Source organism: Borostomias antarcticus (assembly GCF_949987555.1).
Source record: "Borostomias antarcticus genome assembly, chromosome: 24".
Classification (NCBI taxonomy): Eukaryota; Metazoa; Chordata; class Actinopteri; order Stomiiformes; family Stomiidae; genus Borostomias; species Borostomias antarcticus.
In genome coordinates, this window is record NC_140257.1 from 12,500,545 (window position 1) to 12,521,189 (window position 20,645).

Below are 20,645 nucleotides of genomic sequence, written 5' to 3' on the forward strand. Positions count from 1 at the left end.
GTGCCTTTTACTGAGGACAATTTCCTCGATTTCATGACTTGGTTTTGGCTCTCACATGCACTGTCAACTGTGGGTTATTACTACTTTACATACAGTACAGGAGTCATGAATTGAATGAATATAAATAGGTCTGTTTGCCCAGTGTTTTACATTCTTAGTATTATCAGTGATAGGGACCTCAGGTACTGTACACACGCCGGTTCTGTTTGGGGGTTTTAGAGGGTCTTCTTATTGATATTACAGGGGTCTGTGAACTTCCGATCAAGGAGTGGGGGCCACTGGACTCATAGGCCATTGTAACCGGAGTCATGGTGCACCAAAAATACGCACCGAGAATATGTACCCTGGAAACACTCTGACCTATAGTAGCTCACTGTTACACAATGCCCATCCAGAGAAAAGTCCATGGAGAGGCAGGGGGAATGATATCCCAGCTGGCTTCAGGAATTCAATCTGTTTAAATCATTAATTACTGGACCTCAAGGGTCTTTATTTGACTTATTTGCATGTTTATGTGTGTGTTGTGTTGCACATTTTATATGTGTGTGTTGTGTTGCACATTTTATGTGTGTGTTCTGTTGCACATTTTATATGTGTGCGTTTTGTTGCACATTTTATATGTGTGTTGTGTTGCACATTTTATATGTGTGTTGTGTTGCACATCTTATATGTGTGTGTTGTGTTGCACATTTTATATGTGTGTGTTGTGTTGCACATTTTATATGTGTGTGTTGTGTTGCACATTTTATATGTGTGTGTTGTGTTGCACATTTTATATGTGTATGTTGTGTTGCACATTTTATATGTGTGTGTTGTGTTGCACATTTTATATGTGTGTGTTGTGTTGCACATTTTATATGTGTATGTTGTGTTGCACATTTTATATGTGTATGTTGTGTTGCACATTTTATATGTGTGTTGTGTTGCACATTTTATATGTGTGTGTTGTGTTGCACATTTTATATGTGTGTGTTGTGTTGCACATTTTATATGTGTGTGTTGTGTTGCACATTTTATATGTGTGCTGTGTTGCACATTTTTGTTGCACATGTTTATGTGTGTGTCTCTGCATTTGACCCATCCCAGCTGTCCTCCTCATCAGTGTCATCAGTGGCGCCCGGGGACCAAGTCCAAGTGCTCAGTCCAAGACTGAGAGATACCCCACCCACCTGCGTACCTGACCCAGTGAGAGATACCCCACCCACCTGAGTACCTGACCCAGTGAGAGATACCCCACCCACCTGAGTACCTGACCCAGTGAGAGATACCCCACCCACCTGAGTACCTGACCCAGTGAGAGATACCCCACCCACCTGAGTACCTGACCCAGTGCCGATATCGTTCTAAGAGGGAAGCAAACGGTTTGGGCGTTAGAGCAGCGAGAATGTACAGTATGGATTATAGTAAAGAATATACAGAGTAAAGAATATACATAATAGAGTATGAGAAATATATACAGTATGCATAAAAGAGAATACATACATACATACATACATACATACAGTACATACAAAAATACATACAAAAATACATACATACATACATACACACACACACACACACACACACACTCAGGCCCTCAGGAAAACAAAAGCCGCTGGCACAATGGAACGCCAGACATCACTGAGCACAGCTAGCATGAGCCACAAGCACACTCTGTCTACTATAAATATCTTCCTCTCAAGTCTGTTTGAGCTGCTGATTATCAAACAACACTGTACAGTACGAATTGGCTGGTCAAACAAAGTTCAACAGAACCCAGCAATTGATAGATAAACTTGTGGCCGAGGCTCATCGGAGAGTTTCACTGAATGTTTGCATTCAAATGAGGTTTTACTCACAGGAACAAAGGTTACATTTAGTTCCTTTAGGGTCACTTTTTTCCTAGGGTAAATCTAGGTCAACACAACAGACTTACAATATCCTGTTGACTAGCTCTTAGTTTTAGTCTTACTCGCCCCCCTCCCACCAGTCAGTGAAGCGCTCTCTGGTAGAGGGTAGCCTGGCTTAGGGCCTCATTTCAAGCCAGGGGTTAAGGTTGCGTTTGCCGTGTTTACTGTGTCCACACACAGGTTTGATGTGGACCGGTCATGCAACCGGTTAACTTTTAACAGAGGGTACTCTGGGAGGTCATCGAGTCGCAGATGTCTGCACAGTCCCATATTCCCTCACATACCCATGTTCCCTCATGTACCCATATTCCCTCACATACCCATGTTCCCTCATGTACCCATATTCCCTTACATACCCATGTTCCCTAATGTACCCATATTCCCTCACATACCCATGTTCCCTCATGTACCCATATTCCCTCACATACCCATGTTCCCTCATGTACCCATATTCCCTCACATACCCATGTTCCCTCATGTACCCATGTTTCCTCATGTTCCCTCATGTACCCTCATGTACCCATGTTTCCTCCTGTTCCCTCATGTACCCATGTTCCCTCATGTTCCCTCATGTACCCATGTTCCCTCGTGTACCCATGTTCCCTCATGTACCCATGTTCCCTCATGTTCCCTCATGTTCCCTCATGTTCCCTCATGTACCCATGTTCCCTCGTGTACCCATGTTCCCTCATGTTCCCTCATGTTCCCTCATGTTCCCTCATGTTCCCTCATGTTCCCTCATGTTCCCTCATGTACCCATGCCAAGCTATATGGCCTGTATGTATCAGACAGGGTTGTGTGCTAGATTCTGGTGAACTTCTACTGCTGCACCGTCGAGCGCCTCCTCACAGGCTGCATCCCCGTCTGGTAGGGCGACTGTTCGGCCTCGGACCCGGGAAACTCCGCAGAGGGTGGAGAATCAGCAGCTGCCCCGCACATCAGCAGCACTCCACTCCACCTGCACTTGAGTCTGTCCAGCACTAGCCGTGTCTGCAGAGGGCGCGCGGCATCGTCAAGGACGCCTCTCACTCCGGCCATAGCCTGTGTGCCCTACGTATGCACCATGAGGATAGCCTGACCCAGACCCCCCAGCCACACAACTTAATACTGCTTATGTATATATATACCTTAACCTCTTCATACTCTCATATTCTCTCTCTCTCTCTCTCTCTCTCTCTCTCTCTCTCTCTCAGTATATATATATATATACTGTATGTATGTATATATATGTATGTATATATATACATATACTGTATATATATATACTACTGTATATATACAGTATACATATATATACACACACACACTGTAATCACAGTATTAACAGTATGTGCATTACACTGCACTGCAGTTTACTGCTTTTTTCGCACTTAGATGCTAAACTGCATTTTCTTGTCCCAGTACTTGTACTCAATAAAGTTGGATCTAATCTAAAAATTGCTCATCTGTTTGTGGAAAGGCATTTTTATTTAGGGAAGCTCCGGTTTCTTCCCACAGAGCTTTTGCAGTCTGGACCCATAGAGCCATCTGTGAGACTATTGTTACCATCAATTGGTGAAACCAATAAACATAATTATATCAACGTGTCTATTTCTTCATCTCCCTTATGTAACAGATCTCTCTCCTCTCACATGAAAACAACAAACCCTCGGAAAGCAAAGTACTCTAGGCCATGCTACTGTACATGATCGATACAATGTGTAAACTGGGTCAACCAAGGTTTTCTTGGCACTGTTTCTGTTTAAAAAATAAACCAGTTACTAATCACTTGTTCATTCACTCATTTCACTCGTTCATTCATTCATACTCCGTGAGAAACATACACAGAGACCCAGGCAGGGCAGAGAGGCCTAACCACAGGTTACTTTAGGTCATTTGCAGTCACTGCAAATCTCTAATGGATGTCAAATAGATGACTTACTATTGTTTTTGTTCATAACAGAATAGATTCTTTGTTGACAAGAGTTTATGTTGGGAATGGGAATATCTGTGCTTTTCCAGTAAAACAGTAATAGCAACAATTAAGTATACTTAAGTTCTTAATGGCACCACCATAAACATTCTTATCTGGACACCCTTGAGATACAGTAAGAACGGGTTTTGGAACGGTACATTTAGATAGATGACATCACACACTGCTTCAACTTTTGGAACTTTCAACACAAAAATAACTGTCAAACACAGAAATAACTGTCAAACAACAGACATATGGACACTGAGACACAGGTGCTTCTTTGTCCACTAGGCTCAATCCTCAGAGCCTGTCCAGATCAGGTTAATCATCAACCCTCAGTCCAGGCTGCATAAATAGAGTCCCGGGTATGTGTCCTGTGGCATCCAGCGAAGAGGGCACTCTAGAAAGCCTAGCCACGGCGCCAGCAGCACGCAGATGAGAGAAGCAGCAACATGAAGCTCGCGCTAACCATCTTGTTTGTCCTGGCGGCTGCTGTCGACGGGGTCAGAGCCGAAGACGCCCCGGCCGCCGAATCTCGCTCGAGCTTCGCCGCTCTCGACGACGTGCGCCTCCTGGCCAACGGCCTCCTCCAGCTGGGCCAGAGCCTCCGGGACTTCGTCCAGAAGACCAAGAGTCAGATCGGCGACATCCTCCGCAAGCTCGGCGGCTACGACCGCTCCTTCGACCAGCTGTCGGCGCTGGCCAGCGAGATCAAGGAGGAGGAGGAGGAGCTGAAGAAGACCACGGTGACGCTGAAGGCCAACAACGAGGAGATCAAGAGCATGTCTCTGGAGATCAGCTCCAAGGTGGAGAACATCCTGCAGGAGCGCGGCCAGCTGCGGAGCAAGGTGGGAGGGCTGGAGGAGAAGCTCAACGGCCTGTCCCACATCCTGGTCCCCGCCGAGCAGCTCGCTGAGATCAACGCCCTCAAGGCAGGTCACCGCCAGGTCACCGAGGAGGACGCACTCTAGGTTCTACTCTTAAGCTCCGGCAGAGTGTCGGGAGTTGACCGTCGTTCCCGCGCAAACGGTATATCCGCTCGTCTCTGACGGTTCTGTTGTCCCGTTCCCCCAGGAGGTGATCCACGCCCAGGAGAGGAGCATCACCTTGCTCCTGACCGCCGTGAGGGAGCAGGGCGACCAGCTCAACCACCAGCAGACCAAGATCAAGAGCCTGGAGGAGAAGGTAGGGTCCTGCCCCTCACGACTACCGTATTAACTACCGTATTAATGTTATCTTTCGACGGGCCTGGAATAAGCGCCCCAGTAACGGGTTGGGGCGCGTAGCCTACAAAAGGCTAGTCCTTACCGCGGCGGCGTGGGTTCGAATCCGGCCCACGCCCCTTTGCTGCATGTCTTCCCCTCTCTCTCTCTCTCTCTCTCCCACCTTTCCTGTCTGTCCTTACACTGCCCTATCCTAATAAAGCAGAAATGCCTTAAAAACATCTTTTAAAGAAGAAGCGCAACAGGCTTAATGTTAACTCGACAATATTCTATCTTTATTTATCAACCTCCAGCTGAGCTACAACACCTTTGCCCAGGACACAATGGAGAGACCGTCTGAGACCTTCGGTGCCGCCATGACACCCACCCTGCCTGCGTATCTGACCACCGACGCCACCAACAGCAGCTCAGACATGAATGGTACAGCGGCCTACAATCGCTTCAGTATGATCCGACTGGCTGTTGCATTAGACAAATCCACTCTCTTTATCTGTCTCCATAAGTGATACTAGTAGGGTGAGGGTCAGTTACTCATTACGTGCTGATAATTGACTGTGTGTGTGTGTGTGTGTGTGTGTGTGTGTGTGTGTGTGCGTGTGTTTCAGATCTCCCCTCAGACTGCAGTGAGGTCTTCAATAGGGGCGAGAGAACCAGTGGAGTGTATCCCATCAAGCCCAACCAATCAGAGCCCTTCATGGTGTACTGTGACATGAGCGATGGTAAGATTGATCGTCAGTGGTCATTCCCGTCTGGTCTGTGGTCTTATCGTATTGTACTGGAGTTTGGAACAGGCCTAAGGTGTGCCCTCTCTTCCTGTCGTCCAGATAGAGGAGCTACAGTGATCCAGCGGAGGAAAGACGGCTCTGTGAGTTTCGATCAGACTTGGCAGACGTATGAAAATGGATTTGGAGATTTCCAAGGTAAGACCGAAGTCACTTCCGAGGTAAGACTGAGTCACGTCAGCACCCACAAGGCTAACGTGAATTACAGCCTTATTCAATCATAGCACTGTCAACTTTTCCTAGTAATTATGTATCCTTCTCACTATAAAAAGGAGTGTGTGTGTGTGTGTATGTGTGTGTGTGCTTATGGGTAATGATCTGCTTTCATATGGTCTAAGCCTTCCTGTGTTGTGTGTTCCAGGGGAGTTCTGGCTGGGCCTGAGGAAGATCCACTTGCTGGCTACACAGAGAGACACTGTCCTGCACATCCAGCTGGAGGACTGGAAACATGGCAAACGCCACATCGTGTACAGCTTCTCCCTGGAGGGTCCTGAGAGCCACTACACCATCCACCTCACACAGGCGTCCGGGGATCTGCCCGATGCCATGACGAACCACAGTGGAATGATGTTCTCTACCAAAGACCGGGACAACGACAACCTCAAGGACTCCCACTGTTCCCACAACGACACAGGTACTAGAGAACGCTGGAGTGTAGAGTGCCACAGTATAGGATTTTATGAATGATTTACCTGGAAGAATGTATTCTGATTGATGCTATAGTGTAATAATGTAATTTGCGTTGTCCTCCAGGAGGTTGGTGGTTCAACGCGTGTGGAGACACCAACCTCAACGGGAGGTACGTCAACGTGAGACCCAAGAGCCGTGCGGAGCGCAGGAGGGGCATCAGCTGGAGGCCCAGCCACAGGACCTCCTACCCCCTCAGATCCACCCAGATCTCCCTGCACCACGGCCCCGCCCCCGGCCCCGCCTCTAAGCCAGCCTCCAGCCAGCAACTTCCTCTGACGGCGGAGACCAACGACTGACCGATGAAAAGAACCGAAGAACCAACATAGATGTGTATTTGCCAATCTGGCAATGATCTGAGCACATGCAGATCAGTGTAAATCAGTGATCTGAGCACATACAGATCAGTGTAAATCAGTGTAATTAATTCATTCATTTAGAGGACTTCTAATCACCACACGGCAAGTGACACACACAGTTACACACGTGAGCGGCGACACATCTCACAACACACACATGCAATCAGGGGTCGCCTTTGCATTTTTCCCATTTCCCTCCGGGGGCAGCCAGGAGCAGTGGGCAGCCTCGCCAGTGCCTCCAAGTGCTCGGTCCAAGTCCTGGTCCTGGTCAGGGACAGAACTGGAGCATCTGTTCTTCTGCTTTTTTTCATATTGGGTTCTCGAGAGGAAACTCTTGAACATGCAAACTCTGCACAGAAAGGCTTGGGAGATACCCCACCTGAGTACCTGACAACTCTGGGAAGAACAATCCCAGTGCCCATCGTCCGAAGCAGGAATCGAACCCATGACCTTCTCGCTGTGAGGAAGTACTGCACCACCGTGCCTCGTCTGGTAACTTGACTTGTATAAGGAAAGACCATGAGCATACGTTGTTGGGACAGGATTTATCAATTATTAAACAAAAGAGAGAAGAGTGAAGCAATCTAATTGTGAGTTTCAATTTATGGTTAAGTCACTCATATTGTGGCATAGAACCGTCAATCTGTTTTACAGCCTTGTATACCAGGACCTTACTGAGTCACATTGACTCTAAGCATGATATACACACATCTGTACTGTAAATACTCCATTTTTGTTATACATCACATTTTTGCAGGTCTGACAAATAAATCATATTTATAACATAACTGGCTTATGATTATTTCATAGTCACTTGACTGAATGGTCATGATTATCACTGTAGATTGTGAGGTTATTACTAGTCTATAGTCTATAGATTATGAATGTATATTTCTGGTTACCAGTGGCTAATCTTTGAAAGCTCTCTATGGATGACCCTCATGGAGTGGGTGTCTCCTCTTGATACCTATTCCTGGAACTCTGATTGGCTGGTCAGGTAGGTAAACAAGCAGATGGCCCTTGGTGAGGTCATTACAGCCAAGGCAGGCGGTGTCTGGCTCTGGCAGGGCCCTTTGATCTCCCTCTGTGGACACTCTTCACCAACCTTGACCTGAAAACACCCGGTACAAACGCAGACTCTTTCTAACGTTCACCTCACTTTACCCATGATGAAACATTCAGGTTTACCTTCATAGTTTATCTGGTGACTGGATGTGCGAAAAACATTGTACATCACTGCTCACAAACACCAGGTTTCCATTATCGCCCACTACAACATTATCGGCCTGTAGAGGGAAGCACTGAACTGCTGTATCTCTCTAAGAAGCTGGTCTGTAATATTACAACTCCTATCAATGCTTAGGCCTTAGCCAGTAAGCCAATCAAGAGGGCAAGTTTGAGCCATACCACATAACTTAACACCTGTCAAATCCCCTCATATCTTCACAGGTGCACAGGGGATATACTGTAACGTTTCGGGGTTGATTTGGGACGCGTTTCGTTACTCCGTCCAGGAAGAGCCCCACAGGGCGGGCCGCGACCCTGACAGTGATCCCCCCGCACATGTGCGAAGGAGCGTCTTCAGTTACCGACCGCCTCTGCTCACACATTAGACAGGCTGGTTATTTTGGGACTCTTATCCCCCTCTGCTCCAGCCTGTGTGAAACGATTGGGAGTGGCCAAGACTTTTACCTCCCTTTCCCCCCTGTCCTCCCTCTGCACCGACAGGGGTTCCTCTCTCGCACAACAGGTTCCCCTCTCTTACTTCACTGTCGCCTGGGTTCACACCCCCTCGGAAAGCATGGAGGACAGTCCCTTGCAGGTCCTGACGCTCCCCACGGCCCCGTACCCAGACCAGAGGCCAGGCACCAGCGGCCTCAGGAAGAAAGTCTTTGTGTTCCAGTCCAAGAGGAACTACCTTCACAACTTCGTCCAGAGCGTGTTCTCCTCCATTGATCTGCGCGAGCGCCAGGGGTCCACCATGGTTGTTGGGGGCGATGGACGGTACTTCAACCGGACTGCCATTGATGTTATTGTGCAGATGGCAGCTGCCAATGGGGTCAGTGTCACCGGTCGCTGTAGCCTGTCACCTTGCATGTGGCCTGATGTGTGTCTTGTGCGTCACCTGGCTCCAGTCACCTATTGTGGGTTTTTCTTGTGGCCAATTGAGAGCATGCAAAACAGCGTACATTGGCATGTGCAGATTCTGCACTGCAGAGACCAAAAACACATTGAGGTTGAATCTTAACACGTTTAAAAAATCAGTAAATGCATTTTAAATAGCATTTAAATAACATTTCAGAAGTCTCCTCTGTATAACTAAATGTGTTTATGAGAGGCGCTGCAGGATTCGAGTGGGGGCTAACAATCTGGAAATAGACCTGTATAGCCTACTCCCTTTGTTGTTGTCCAATTGCCAGCTCTAACGTTTTCCCTGAGGTGCCCGGTCTTAAATTAGAGAGCTTCTGTTGCTTTCACAGATGAGGGGTATTTTAAGAGGGATTGAAAAGGAGTTACACATGATGACACCTGCACTTAATGTGTTCTTACTGCAGTCCACTCACAGGCTAAGTTTGGTTTAAGGATGGATTTCTTTCAGGCACAAAACGTGGTCTGCTAATGGCATAATGCCCCACAGAACTAGCTGGTCGGACATACAAAAACCTACTCACTAGGTCACTAACCCCACAACCCTCAAACGCATAAACACAGGTGTACCTGTGACATTTTGGCAGGTTGGCCGCCTGGTTATTGGTCACCATGGGATCATGTCCACGCCAGCTGTTTCCTGTGTGATCAGGAAGTACAAGGCTATTGGCGGCATCATCCTCACGGCCAGCCACAACCCCGGAGGACCCGACGGAGACTTCGGCATCAAGTTCAACACGTCCAACGGAGGTAACGTTATCAGAGAAGACGACCCGCAGGAAGGAAAGTCTGCCAAGGGCACAACTGCTTTTACGAGACAAGTTTGACTTTACAAGCATAGAGCTCAGTTGTCCAGATACCGTATATAACACATTTAGTAGAGTCACAGTATGGGTCTAAAGTCTCAGTCTTTAACAAGTAATGACGACATAGGAGTCTAAGTTGGATTAATGTGATGTATTTTTGACCTGTCCCAGGCCCAGCCCAAGAGACGGTCACAGACAAAATCTTCCAGCTGAGTAGAACCATTGAAGAGTTTGCCATCTGCCCTGAGCTGAGGGTGGACTTGGCTACCCTGGGCAAACAGATGTTCGACCTGGAGAACAAGTTCAAACCTTTCACAGGTGAGCACAAACTCATCACTCACCACCCACCGCCAGAGAGCAGGAGAAGAGCCAGACTGTACGCAAGGACCAGATGTCTGAATGCCAGTTCCTCTATTGGATATTTCAAAGTAACAGACACTAAACTAAGTAGCCAGTTAAATAATGCATACTTGAATACTTGACTCTGAATTCAACTGATTGTTCTTTGTTTGATTCCACAGAACCTATTCATCGGTATTGTGTGCTGAAATATTAAACTTGTCTTATTGTCTCTCTGGCCATCAACAGTGGAGATAGTAGACTCAGTAGAATCCTACGCCAACATGCTGAGGAACATCTTTGACTTTGCTGCGCTGAAGGAGATGTTATCAGGGGAGAACCACATGAAGATCCGTCTGGACGCCATGCACGGAGGTGAGAAACCTCGGTTCCAACAGCACGGCGATCCGGAACCGCGATACAACTGAGCGTACTGTAACATCACTGAACAAACTGATCTAGATTCGAATTAATGCACAGTACAGTACCTGGCCTTTGCATGTTGCCGTGTTGTTTCAATAGACGCAGCTGTTATCTGATACCCAGGTCAAGTCCACTACGCGTCGGTCAGTGTCACAATGAAGATAAGCGGAGCGTGACTTGTTAGGGTCGGAAGCCAGGCCAGGAGTTCTCAGCTGTTGTATCCAACTGTCTGTTACTTGATCCAATAATCCCAGAGGGTAGAGGGGCGTCACAGGAACCGTTTCCCTCCAAGGAGGATGGGGTTTCTCCACTCAAGCTGCTGGAGGTGGTTCTCAGAGGAGCGTTCTGTATCAACACTGAAACCAAACGCGTCCCCACCCCTGTCCCACTTCCACTGGAAGGTCCGTCTACCCTGAGTGCCAAATAGCAGAGGATCTTGACATGAATGACATTCTGACAAGCTTCCAAAGCCCGCGATTATCTGGCTTTGGGCAAACAAAAGGTCAGCAACACAAGCATATCAAGCATACGCATAAATATCACCTTCAACTGTTCTAATGGACAGATTGAGAGACGGGATTTAGGTGATTAACTGAACTTGGCAGCTAGTAACTACAGGTTTGCTGAACAGGTGGGAGGATGTGAGAGAGATGAAATTATTTTCTATCCGTTGCTTTTGACGGGGGGTGGGGGGGTCTATTAAAATAACCTCTGAATGTCCATCCGTCCATTTGTGCGTGCCCCCCACGCGTGCCCCCCACGAGATCTACCAGTGCCCACCACCAGGGGTGCTTGCCACAGTTAATTTTCCCCATTGCCAATACATATTACTTTGTATACAGAAAACAATACTTTGCCTCAGTAAAAATGAGTAGAGCTTGAGGAGCCTGCTTGTTTGGTCCTTGCTTGGTTCCACATGCCAGGATGCATAGGCAAGTGTAACTTTTATACTTGCTTCCACTGCTTCATTGACACAAAGTAATACATCATTGGTGGGGGACAACATGTTTGCTGTGCACTTGTTTTTGTAAAGCTATAAACCTTTGTCCGTCCTCAGTGCTGGGTCCCTATGTCAAGAGAATCCTGTGTGAGGAGCTGGGGTGCCCGGCTAACTCAGCCATCAACTGTGTCCCCCTGGAGGACTTTGGGGGCCAGCACCCAGACCCCAACCTCACCTATGCTGCAGACCTGGTTGACTCCATGAGAGGTGGCCAGTATGACTTTGGAGCTGCGTTTGATGGTGATGGGGTATGTGCTCATTCATTCAGGTACATGTACTCCTCCACTATAGGGAAAACAGCTAACAATCAAGCTAACTGATACAGGAGATATGCGAAATATGCACACAAAAAAGTACAAAGTAGTTAAGTAGTCAAATAGAATGTCTCCATGTGTGTCCGATCATATTTAGTGGCTGAAGGCTTTGATTTGCAGTCGCACCTCCTTCCCTCCCTGACCCCTGACCCCTGACCCTGGTCATGCTTTCCAGGACCGTAACATGATCCTGGGTAAGCACGGCTTTTTCGTCAACCCCTCTGACTCGGTGGCTGTCATCGCTGCCAACATCTTCAGCATCCCCTACTTCCAGCACTCGGGAGTGAGGGGCTTCGCTCGCAGCATGCCTACCAGCGCTGCCCTGGACAGGTGAGGCCTCAGCAGGGGGTGTGACCTTAACAACAGGCTTGGAGGGAAACTAGACAGCATTAAAACCCCGAACGAATCCCGAGAATTGAAGGCCCGCTTTGTGATTATTGATTTTTATTTATTTATTATTTTTTAAATAAATCAATCCGTGAAGGCCCGCTTTGTGATTATAAATTTGTTTTTTTTTGTTTTTTTTAAATAAATCAATCCTGCTCCCCTGTGTTTCCTGCAGAGTTGCCAAGGCCACTAAGATTGAGCTTTACGAGACCCCCACGGGTTGGAAGTTCTTTGGGAATCTGATGGAGGCAGGCAAGCTGTCCCTGTGTGGAGAGGAGAGTTTCGGCACAGGTATCTCATCAGTGAGTGAAGACGCCAGGAATACAGTTGTCTACTTCAAGTTGAGGTTGCTAAAAATTACCCTGTTTAAACAAATCTAAATGATTTCCCATGCCAGGTTCTGACCATATCCGGGAGAAGGATGGGCTTTGGGCCGTGCTGGCATGGCTGTCCATCCTAGCCACCAGGAAACAGAGTGTGGAGGATATCATGAAGGACCACTGGCAGAAGTTTGGCAGGAACTTCTACACAAGGTGAATCATAAGCACTAATGAGTCATTTCTGACCTCTGGTGGCCAAGTCATTACACCTAATTGGCAACTGTTCAAGGGAGAAATACATGGCATAAGGCATAATAATGAAGGAGAAAATCAAATCTAGCTCCCTGAAAGTTGAATCAATCAGGACATAATATGGAAATAATAGCGTGACATTCAGACTTAATTGCCATTTCATTTCACTCCGCATTTTGAAAATTCTGATTCAGGGTCTGGAGCCAGTCAAGGGAAATATATAAATAACTCAGCAAATAAACCCTGTATCTACATGGCTGCTGTTTACCATTGTTGTTATTGTGTTGTTGTTGATGTTATTGTTTTGTCCAGGTATGACTATGAGGAGGTGGACCTGGATGCAGCCTGTGAGATGATGGAGGATCTGGAGATCATGATGGTGGACAAGTCCTTTGTGGGCCAGAGGTTTGCCGTGGGGGACAAGGTGTACCAGGTGGAGAGGGCTGACAACTTTGAGTACAGTGACCCTGTGGATGGGACCATCTCTAGGAACCAGGTCTGGATCTCTGTACAGTGTTTCTCTCACTGTGGTTGTGTGTGATGAACAGACATGGTAATGTCATTGTGTCCACTGCAGGGCCTACGAATAATATTTTCCGATGGCTCCCGGATCATCTACAGACTCAGTGGAACAGGTAGTACCGGGGCAACGGTTCGGATCTACATAGACAGCTATGAGACAGACCCTGACAACATCTTCCAGGACCCACAGGTAATGTGCACCTTACAATCTCTAAGGCGATTTCAGTTAGAGAAAGTAATTAGAGGCCCAGTCTCATGTCTTTAACTCACTGTGTGTGTGTGTGTGTGTGTGTGTGTGTGTGTGTGTGTGTGTGTGTGTGTGTGTGTGTGTGTGTGTTTGGGACAGGTGATGCTGGCACCCCTGGTCACCATTGCTCTGAAAATCTCCCAGCTTCACGGGAGGACGGGTCGCACTGGTCCTTCTGTCATCACATGATCATCTTCCAAATACTATCATCCCTGCTTCCTCTTCTACTCTGCGTCCCTTATATTAATACATTTGTGCAGTTTTGTATCTCAGTTCAGATTCAGGATACACCCCAATAAACTGCCACAATATTTGAATGCAGTCCATAAAAGTGGACTTTATCTTGTACCATAAATTAAAAAATGACTTGCCAACCGATGTCCATTGATGAAATCCTGAAATGTCTGTATCTTAATATAAACGGTAAACAAACTGCATTAAACTAATTACTAACTAGTTACCCTCATCTCGATGTAGGACTACAGTAGGGGAGGGAACAAGGTTAGGCTGCACAGAAGGGGACAACTTCAAGGAATGGAACGCACCCCCATTTCCCGCGAAATTAGCCGACACCCTGTTGCTTGACAACAGCTTGGAAACAAATTGCGTGCTTTTGCTTCTCTCTCCCACAATGTTGAATTTGGGAAACAAAGGACTAGGCCTATCAAATAATTATATTAAAAAGTTACAATTAAAGTAAGCCTAACTGTCCAAACAGGTGATTTCCGATGCAAAGCCATGCCTGCAGATTGCTGGGAAAAGAATTCCTCGAATTACAACGAGCGGGACCTAAAGTGAGTAGACTATAGGGCCTCTTTCTCTCTCGACAGATGTAGCCTAGCCTGCTATGTCTAGATAGAGCAACATAGGTTTCTGTCAAGATCATGATTCACGTTAATTACCGAATGTTTGCGCGCTAGGGAATTCAGGCACAGCCAGTGAATAACAACCTTCTTCAATGGGAGGCTAAAGTGGAGGGTTTGAAGAATACATTGTGGGAAGGTGGGTCTATCTATTTTTCTATCTATCTATGCAATGCAAACGCTAGCGTTCAATCTAACAAACATTAAAAATATGGAAATTGTGGTGATATGATTTAAGCTATTTCTAATTATTTGATTTAAATGTGCTACCTTCATAAGGTGCTGTTCTGCAGCTGAAATTACATTTCAGTGAGGAATACAACTCTGTCCCTCCAACTGTTGAATTTGACACCATCCCCTTTCACCCCAATGGTAAGATCACAACAAATTGGCTCAAATGTTACTAGGTTTCAGAAAACAAACGCCCCTTGCATCAGGGTCTTATTGAATGATTTATATGTGTTTTTACAACTGAAGTTGACAAGGTTTCAGGAAAACCATGCATCTCCTACTTGGACGACAGACAGGAGTGGCAGCCAGGCCTCTCCGTCGCCAGCCTCCTCCTCAGCATCCAGGTTCGCTAGCCAAAACAACTTAACTCTCTGGAATATGGTATCATCAGCTTTCGCAGAGCATTCAGTCCTTTGGAAAATAAAAATAAAACTCGTCATAGACAATTGTCTGGGCACGTGAAGAACACATTTATAGTGGTTTGAATGAGGCTTTGGCATTGAGTGTTTTCCTGTATAGGCGATGCTGTCCAACCCAGTCTTGGAGGGAGCAGTGAACCCGGAGGCTGCTGACATGCTCTGGGCCAACCCTGCCTCCTACCACAAGGTGGTGCTAGACTGTGTTCAGGCCAGCCAGAAGCTAGAGAGTGAGCCAGCACCCAAACATCAGAATTAGAAAGAACAACTTTGGCTTTCATCGCATATGGAAAGCATTTGGTTGTACTTAATATAATTAACAATTAGAATCTTCAATTATGTTAGCATAAAACGATTAATGCTGTTGCTATGTCAAAAACATTCACCACCATGGATCCTCTGCAGGAATTGGAAAACAAAAGAACCAAAGGTAACTAAATGATGTGAACAGTGTCCTCTTTTCCTGGTCAATTATTGTCTTTTTACTTCTACCTTACTTTGCCTAAAATGTGTTAAACTCTCAGATTTGTGAAGAGAATCTGCTTTGAGGAGTATCTGGAAGCTTGGACAAAGATGGCCACAACAAAGAATGGTTCGTGGATGAGACATAAATGTCTGTCTGAGTATTGTATATAATTTGTTGGAATATGTTTATAATATCCTGCTAAGTGGTGTTTGGTGTTATTTTAAAGCTCTGGAGGACCTTACCAAGAGCTCTGAGGCCTTTGCAATGTATTATGGGTCACCATCAGACAGGGAGTCGCTTTTGGGTCCTCAACGTGAAGTGTGAGTGTGCTACAGACTAATGAGTCCTCTTGGCATGTCTAGCATGGTTTTATTCCCTATGCTCGACATCCTCTGCTGACTGTGGCAATATACTGTATTGGCCTTTGGTTTAGTTTGGTTTATTTGAAAGTTAGAAACACACACATACTGTATAGTCCCCCACTGGCACAAAGACACAGGAACCACAGTATAACAATCAATACTATCGACAGTCAACTCGATTATTTATTTCCACTGAGGTCCTCTAAATTACTACACACTTCAAAGACTAAATGTTGCGCCAACAAAGAAAGAAAACATTTGGTTTGGTATTTTCAGCACCTCTTTTTATAGGTTTGTAAGTTTGTAAGTTACTACAGTAGTTGTTGAAAGAATCATGTTGTTACAGGTTCAAAGCTATAATGTATGGCACAGAACCGAGGCCTCATAAAGCAGACCCGGTCAGTGAAGGGAGACGGGCCAGGATCGACCAGATGAGAAAGATTTACCTGCTGTACAAAACACCTGGTGAGCTCACACTGCAGGTGCGTGGATGTTGATGTCTGTGTTGGTGACATACTGTAACACTTTTCCCTGTATGTGCGTGTGTGTGTGTGTGTGTGTGTAGACATACACACCCCTCAGCTGTCAATGCAGAGAGACTCTCTGGGCACCCAGGGTTTCTCTAGGGCCCAGGAGACACAGGACTACTGGGAGAATGAGGTGGATCAGCTGGTGGCCTGGACTCACTCACTGTCCTTTGAAGAGTTGGAGGAAGAGGAGTGACCCCCCCCCCCCCCCACACACACACAATAGCCCCCACCCCAACACTTGGGCACTTGTATCATTAAACATATTTTTGTAATGGATCATCTTCTTGTATATTTTTTAATGCAGTAGGCCTACTGGTTTTGTGCAATGTTAAATGGTTGATGATTATAATGAATTATAATTAAGCATAAAAGAATATGAAACGTCAGCAGGCGACCAGGCGTATGTATATTGGACTGTAGAGTGTGAGATGGAGAGAGAGAGGTGTAAAAGCGTCATACCGTGATCCGTCATGGCTCCTTTAAGAACACCAGCAGAAAAAAAAAACTTTGAACGAGGAAGTAGGAAGTTGGGCTGCAACGGTGAACAACAAAAAACAAGACACAAAGGGACGCTAACATTATAGTCAGACATCCTACAATGGCGGGTGTTAAAGGTAAAACGAGATTACGTGCTCTATAAATCACACCTATACTGTATGTTGCCGTCTGAAATGTAGCCGATTTACATTTGATAATTTCATGACAACTTGTTACAGTTTTACTTGGGCTACGAAGTGACTGCATGCAGGACGTCACATTTGGTTTCTCGTAAACGATAGGCCTAAAACTGATTGGGTTATAGCTACCTGAAATCCAGGTTGTTTTACAAGCTCACTATATAGCATTCTGTAGGCTACTATTTTCTTGAAATCAGTAACATTTTCACCTAGATAGGCTAGCAGATGTATTCTCAGGCGATATGTTTAGTTGACATCTTCCACAGTAGACTAATCCCTCCCATTTGTATTACCATCCTCAGCTCTGGTCGGATTGTCCTTCAGTGGTGCAATCGGGTTGACATTTCTACTACTGGGCTGTGCATTAGAACAATATGGGTATGTAGGCTAATTACTGTATGTGGGACCATGGGTCCTGCGCCTCTTCAGACTGCCATTCTGGACAGTGCCTAACCTGACAAGAGCAGCTAATGTAACCTGTTCCTTTGTTACAGGGTGTACTGGCCACTATTCGTGCTCTTCTTCTATGTGCTGTCTCCCATCCCCTCTTTCATCTCCCGGAGGCTCACTGATGACACAGACGCAGCCAGCAATGCATGCAGAGAGCTGGCCTACTTCTTCACCACTGGAATTGTGGTGTCTGCATTTGGGCTTCCTATTGTACTGGCCCGGAAAACCATAGTGAGTTTTACTCTTTTTTTTGTGGTCAAGCATTATGTTTCTAAGGAGTGTCATCTACCATTGGCTCTCTGCTTTCTATTTCCCCACCTCTGTCTTGCGACATTTTCTATGAGCCTGTTCTGCTAAGTCCTTACTGTGCTTTGTTATATGATTCACTTAAATATCATATTAGAGACTACATGGATAGCTGACCACACCGTGTAGGCAACTTCTCTGTAACTATTTATGCACTCTACTGTAAGTCATGTCTCTCTTATGAAGTATCTAGCCCATGTTTACTGCTCTGTATATGTTCTTAGCCAATAGACAAACATTTTCCAGGAGCTTGCTCGATCGTCTGGTTGAGAGAGGTCAGGGAATAATTTTTACAGCTCACTTTTCTGGCCCCCGGGTGAAACTGTTTTTTGCTTCCCTCTGGAATATGTAGTGGTGGGACCTATGCCCACCCTCCCATTGCTCTCTGTAAAGTGCATTGTGTTGCCTCAGTGTATGAAATGCGCTATACAAATAAAGTTTGATTTGATTTGATCTACCGACTGTCCAGGTCTAGAAAAGCCAAGGCAGCTGAACTCGACTGTTGTTGCCAATGCTACAGCAGAGGGTGAAGATATCAGTAAAGCTACTGTAGATCTTGTTGCATGTCTACAGCAGATTAACTCTGGATTCCTAATCGCTGTCCCTGTCCTGCAGATACAGTGGGGGGCGTGCGGTCTGGTGATGGCCGGCAACACGGTCATCTTCAGCACCATCCTGGGCTTCTTCCTGGTGTTCGGTCGGGGAGATGACTTCAGCTGGGAGCAGTGGTAGAAGAAGGCCTTTTCACAGATGGAAGAATGGACAGACGGATGGACAGAGGGACCCAGCCAGTCATGCACTCGCTAAGATGTGGTGGATGATGATGTATGATATACAAAGGAAAGCTATGGCTTAGTTATTATATCACTACTAATGAATGTGCTACCAAGTTGATGATGCTTATGTCATTTCTTTTGATAAGACAATTGGTTACCAGGAGAGGGTGGTATTAAATGGTGTTCTATCTTCTGGTAATTTTGGAGTCTCTCTCCTCACCCCAGTCACTTTAACCCCTTCGCCTTGTCCCTCCATCTTGCTGAGTGAGAAGAGCCATTGAAAACCAATTATTTACAGCTGTTTATCGGTTTATTCATCACTGTATGTCTCAGTGAACCAATACTTAAGTGATGCTCTTGAATGGCTTTGTTGTAATCACCAATACCTGCCTACTACTATAATTTCAAATGTTCCTTTTAAATTCCTTAAAAACTATTTGTCCATATTCATTTTATCTATTTTAGTTGTGTTTTCATTTTGGTGTACACATTCTTCTTCTCCTGAAAGCCTTATTTTACGTCCTGTTGCAAATGTTTACATTATCACCAAAGTTTAATGGACTAGATTCACTGCTCGACCATGGCCTCTGCTCTGGAGTGTCTGTTAGCATGATACACAGGTGTTGATGTTAACTATTGATGACCTGGACATTAATGGATGAATTTCCATACACTGAGAACAGAAGTCATAACTCGTGATGTGAATCCTGACCAATCATATTTGTGGATGGATATTGTTTTGTATTGAATGTATATAGTACATATTTGCTGTTTTTCGATCAGATCTGTCTATTTTGTCAAAATGAAGTGCCCACTTTGTATTCTCCAACAAACTCATGCATAGACGCCTGGAGTAAATTTCTACTGATTCATTGTGAGGTGTTTGTTGTGAGTCAGTTCTTCACCATGCTGCGATTCAGATATTATCTCTTATCTCTTACATGGTCATGTGACAGTTGACCAAATAATAGCTTTTAATTGAAAGACTGAACAGTACTGTAAATGGTATCAATTTGACTAGTTTGGCCACTCAGATCACCAGAGTTTAATTGTGATACAAATATACATGTAGGCCTATATCAAATTCACCCAGTTTCTCATTGAACCCTGTGAGTTTTTAATACTCTCTGACAATTGTGTATCAAGAAGAAGTCTCTATGTTGGAATTCAAATCCCAAAGCACTTGGAAACATCATAGAGCACTGAAGAGACCTGTTTAAAACTGCTGCCTGTGTTCTCTTTTCTAACATTAATTAAAGCACTATTGAAAAGACAAGTACCCATACTGGTTTGCTTTGTGAATGCTCTGAGAAGTGTGCTGCGTCTAATTCTACTGAACACATATATTGTGGATGAAAAAAAAGAGGAGTACATATATGTGGCCAGGTGAAGTGTGGGTAGGTGTGGCATCGGTTGAGGGGGGCGTGGTGCCTGGGCTGCAAGCCTAGGCCAGGTGAAGTGTGGGTAGGTGTGGCATCGGTTGAGGGGGGCGTGGTGCCAGGGCTGCAAGCCTAGGCCAGGTGAAGTGTGGGTAGGTGTGGCATCGGTTGAGGGGGGCGTGGTGCCAGGGCTGCAAGCCTAGGCCAGGTGAAGTGTGGGTAGGTGTGGCCTCGGTTGAGGGGGCGTGGTGCCAGGGCTGCAAGCCTATTTCCAGCTACAGGGCGCGCCTTTCAAACAAACATTTCCTCTGTGGAGTCGATGCGGCAGCCTGCGCACGATTTGTTGGCAACTTGATTTGTGAGTACTTTTGTTTAGTGATTCTGGGTCAGCTGAACAGATTTTGTTAATATGAGGGTAAAACGGTTAGCTGAGAGTTAATTTATAACTTTTCCCAGGTTTTGGCTACTGAGATAGGCAGGGGGTTGCGGAGTGTAGCGTGCAGTCCTGCCGGAGTAGGGTAGGCATCAAGGGTG

At 45.9% G+C, this 20,645-nt stretch overlaps 4 protein-coding genes across 4 annotated transcripts; all 4 read left to right on the forward strand.

The window, feature by feature from the left end:
- The first annotated feature begins 3,886 nt into the window (after positions 1 to 3,886).
- Positions 3,887 to 7,685, forward strand: LOC311325413 (angiopoietin-related protein 3-like). Its single transcript, XM_084458109.1, has 7 exons — positions 3,887 to 4,778; positions 4,921 to 5,031; positions 5,363 to 5,489; positions 5,675 to 5,788; positions 5,894 to 5,989; positions 6,213 to 6,485; positions 6,605 to 7,685. Exons 1-7 carry the CDS (start codon positions 4,299 to 4,301, stop codon positions 6,835 to 6,837), a joined length of 1,434 nt encoding a protein of 477 aa, XP_084314235.1. The 5' UTR covers positions 3,887 to 4,298; the 3' UTR covers positions 6,838 to 7,685.
- A 981-nt stretch (positions 7,686 to 8,666) lies between these two features.
- On the forward strand, positions 8,667 to 14,263 carry LOC311325410 (phosphoglucomutase-1-like). Its single transcript, XM_084458102.1, has 11 exons — positions 8,667 to 8,956; positions 9,633 to 9,795; positions 10,023 to 10,169; positions 10,440 to 10,565; positions 11,671 to 11,861; positions 12,103 to 12,257; positions 12,490 to 12,605; positions 12,712 to 12,847; positions 13,199 to 13,382; positions 13,464 to 13,598; positions 13,755 to 14,263. Exons 1-11 carry the CDS (start codon positions 8,699 to 8,701, stop codon positions 13,842 to 13,844), a joined length of 1,701 nt encoding a protein of 566 aa, XP_084314228.1. The 5' UTR covers positions 8,667 to 8,698; the 3' UTR covers positions 13,845 to 14,263.
- Positions 14,264 to 14,309: 46 nt separating this feature from the next.
- On the forward strand, positions 14,310 to 16,716 carry LOC311325545 (ubiquitin-conjugating enzyme E2 U-like; the record flags this gene model as incomplete). Its single annotated transcript, XM_084458262.1, has 9 exons — positions 14,310 to 14,449; positions 14,576 to 14,657; positions 14,798 to 14,890; positions 14,996 to 15,093; positions 15,269 to 15,395; positions 15,680 to 15,757; positions 15,858 to 15,951; positions 16,340 to 16,458; positions 16,559 to 16,716. The coding sequence occupies exons 1-9, from the start codon at positions 14,384 to 14,386 to the stop codon at positions 16,714 to 16,716; spliced, it is 915 nt and encodes a 304-aa protein (XP_084314388.1). The 5' UTR covers positions 14,310 to 14,383.
- A 329-nt stretch (positions 16,717 to 17,045) lies between these two features.
- Positions 17,046 to 19,996, forward strand: LOC311325415 (leptin receptor gene-related protein). Its single transcript, XM_084458111.1, has 4 exons — positions 17,046 to 17,137; positions 17,503 to 17,578; positions 17,695 to 17,881; positions 18,572 to 19,996. The coding sequence occupies exons 1-4, from the start codon at positions 17,122 to 17,124 to the stop codon at positions 18,686 to 18,688; spliced, it is 396 nt and encodes a 131-aa protein (XP_084314237.1). The 5' UTR covers positions 17,046 to 17,121; the 3' UTR covers positions 18,689 to 19,996.
- The last annotated feature ends 649 nt before the right edge of the window (positions 19,997 to 20,645 follow it).

Bases quoted from the DNA above. Each gene is read 5' to 3' on its own strand.
- LOC311325413 (XM_084458109.1), top strand. From the start codon at position 4,299: ATGAAGCTCGCGCTAACCATCTTGTTTGTCCTGGCGGCTGCTGTCGAC. The intron at 5,789-5,893 runs GTAAGATTGATC...CCTGTCGTCCAG, and splicing joins GTACTGTGACATGAGCGATG to ATAGAGGAGCTACAGTGATC. The intron at 5,990-6,212 runs GTAAGACCGAAG...TGTGTGTTCCAG, and splicing joins TGGATTTGGAGATTTCCAAG to GGGAGTTCTGGCTGGGCCTG.
- LOC311325410 (XM_084458102.1), top strand. From the start codon at position 8,699: ATGGAGGACAGTCCCTTGCAGGTCCTGACGCTCCCCACGGCCCCGTAC. The intron at 8,957-9,632 runs GTCAGTGTCACC...ACATTTTGGCAG, and splicing joins AGATGGCAGCTGCCAATGGG to GTTGGCCGCCTGGTTATTGG. The intron at 10,170-10,439 runs GTGAGCACAAAC...GGCCATCAACAG, and splicing joins CAAGTTCAAACCTTTCACAG to TGGAGATAGTAGACTCAGTA.
- LOC311325415 (XM_084458111.1), top strand. The intron at 17,579-17,694 runs GTATGTAGGCTA...CCTTTGTTACAG, and splicing joins TGTGCATTAGAACAATATGG to GGTGTACTGGCCACTATTCG. The intron at 17,882-18,571 runs GTGAGTTTTACT...CCTGTCCTGCAG, and splicing joins TACTGGCCCGGAAAACCATA to ATACAGTGGGGGGCGTGCGG.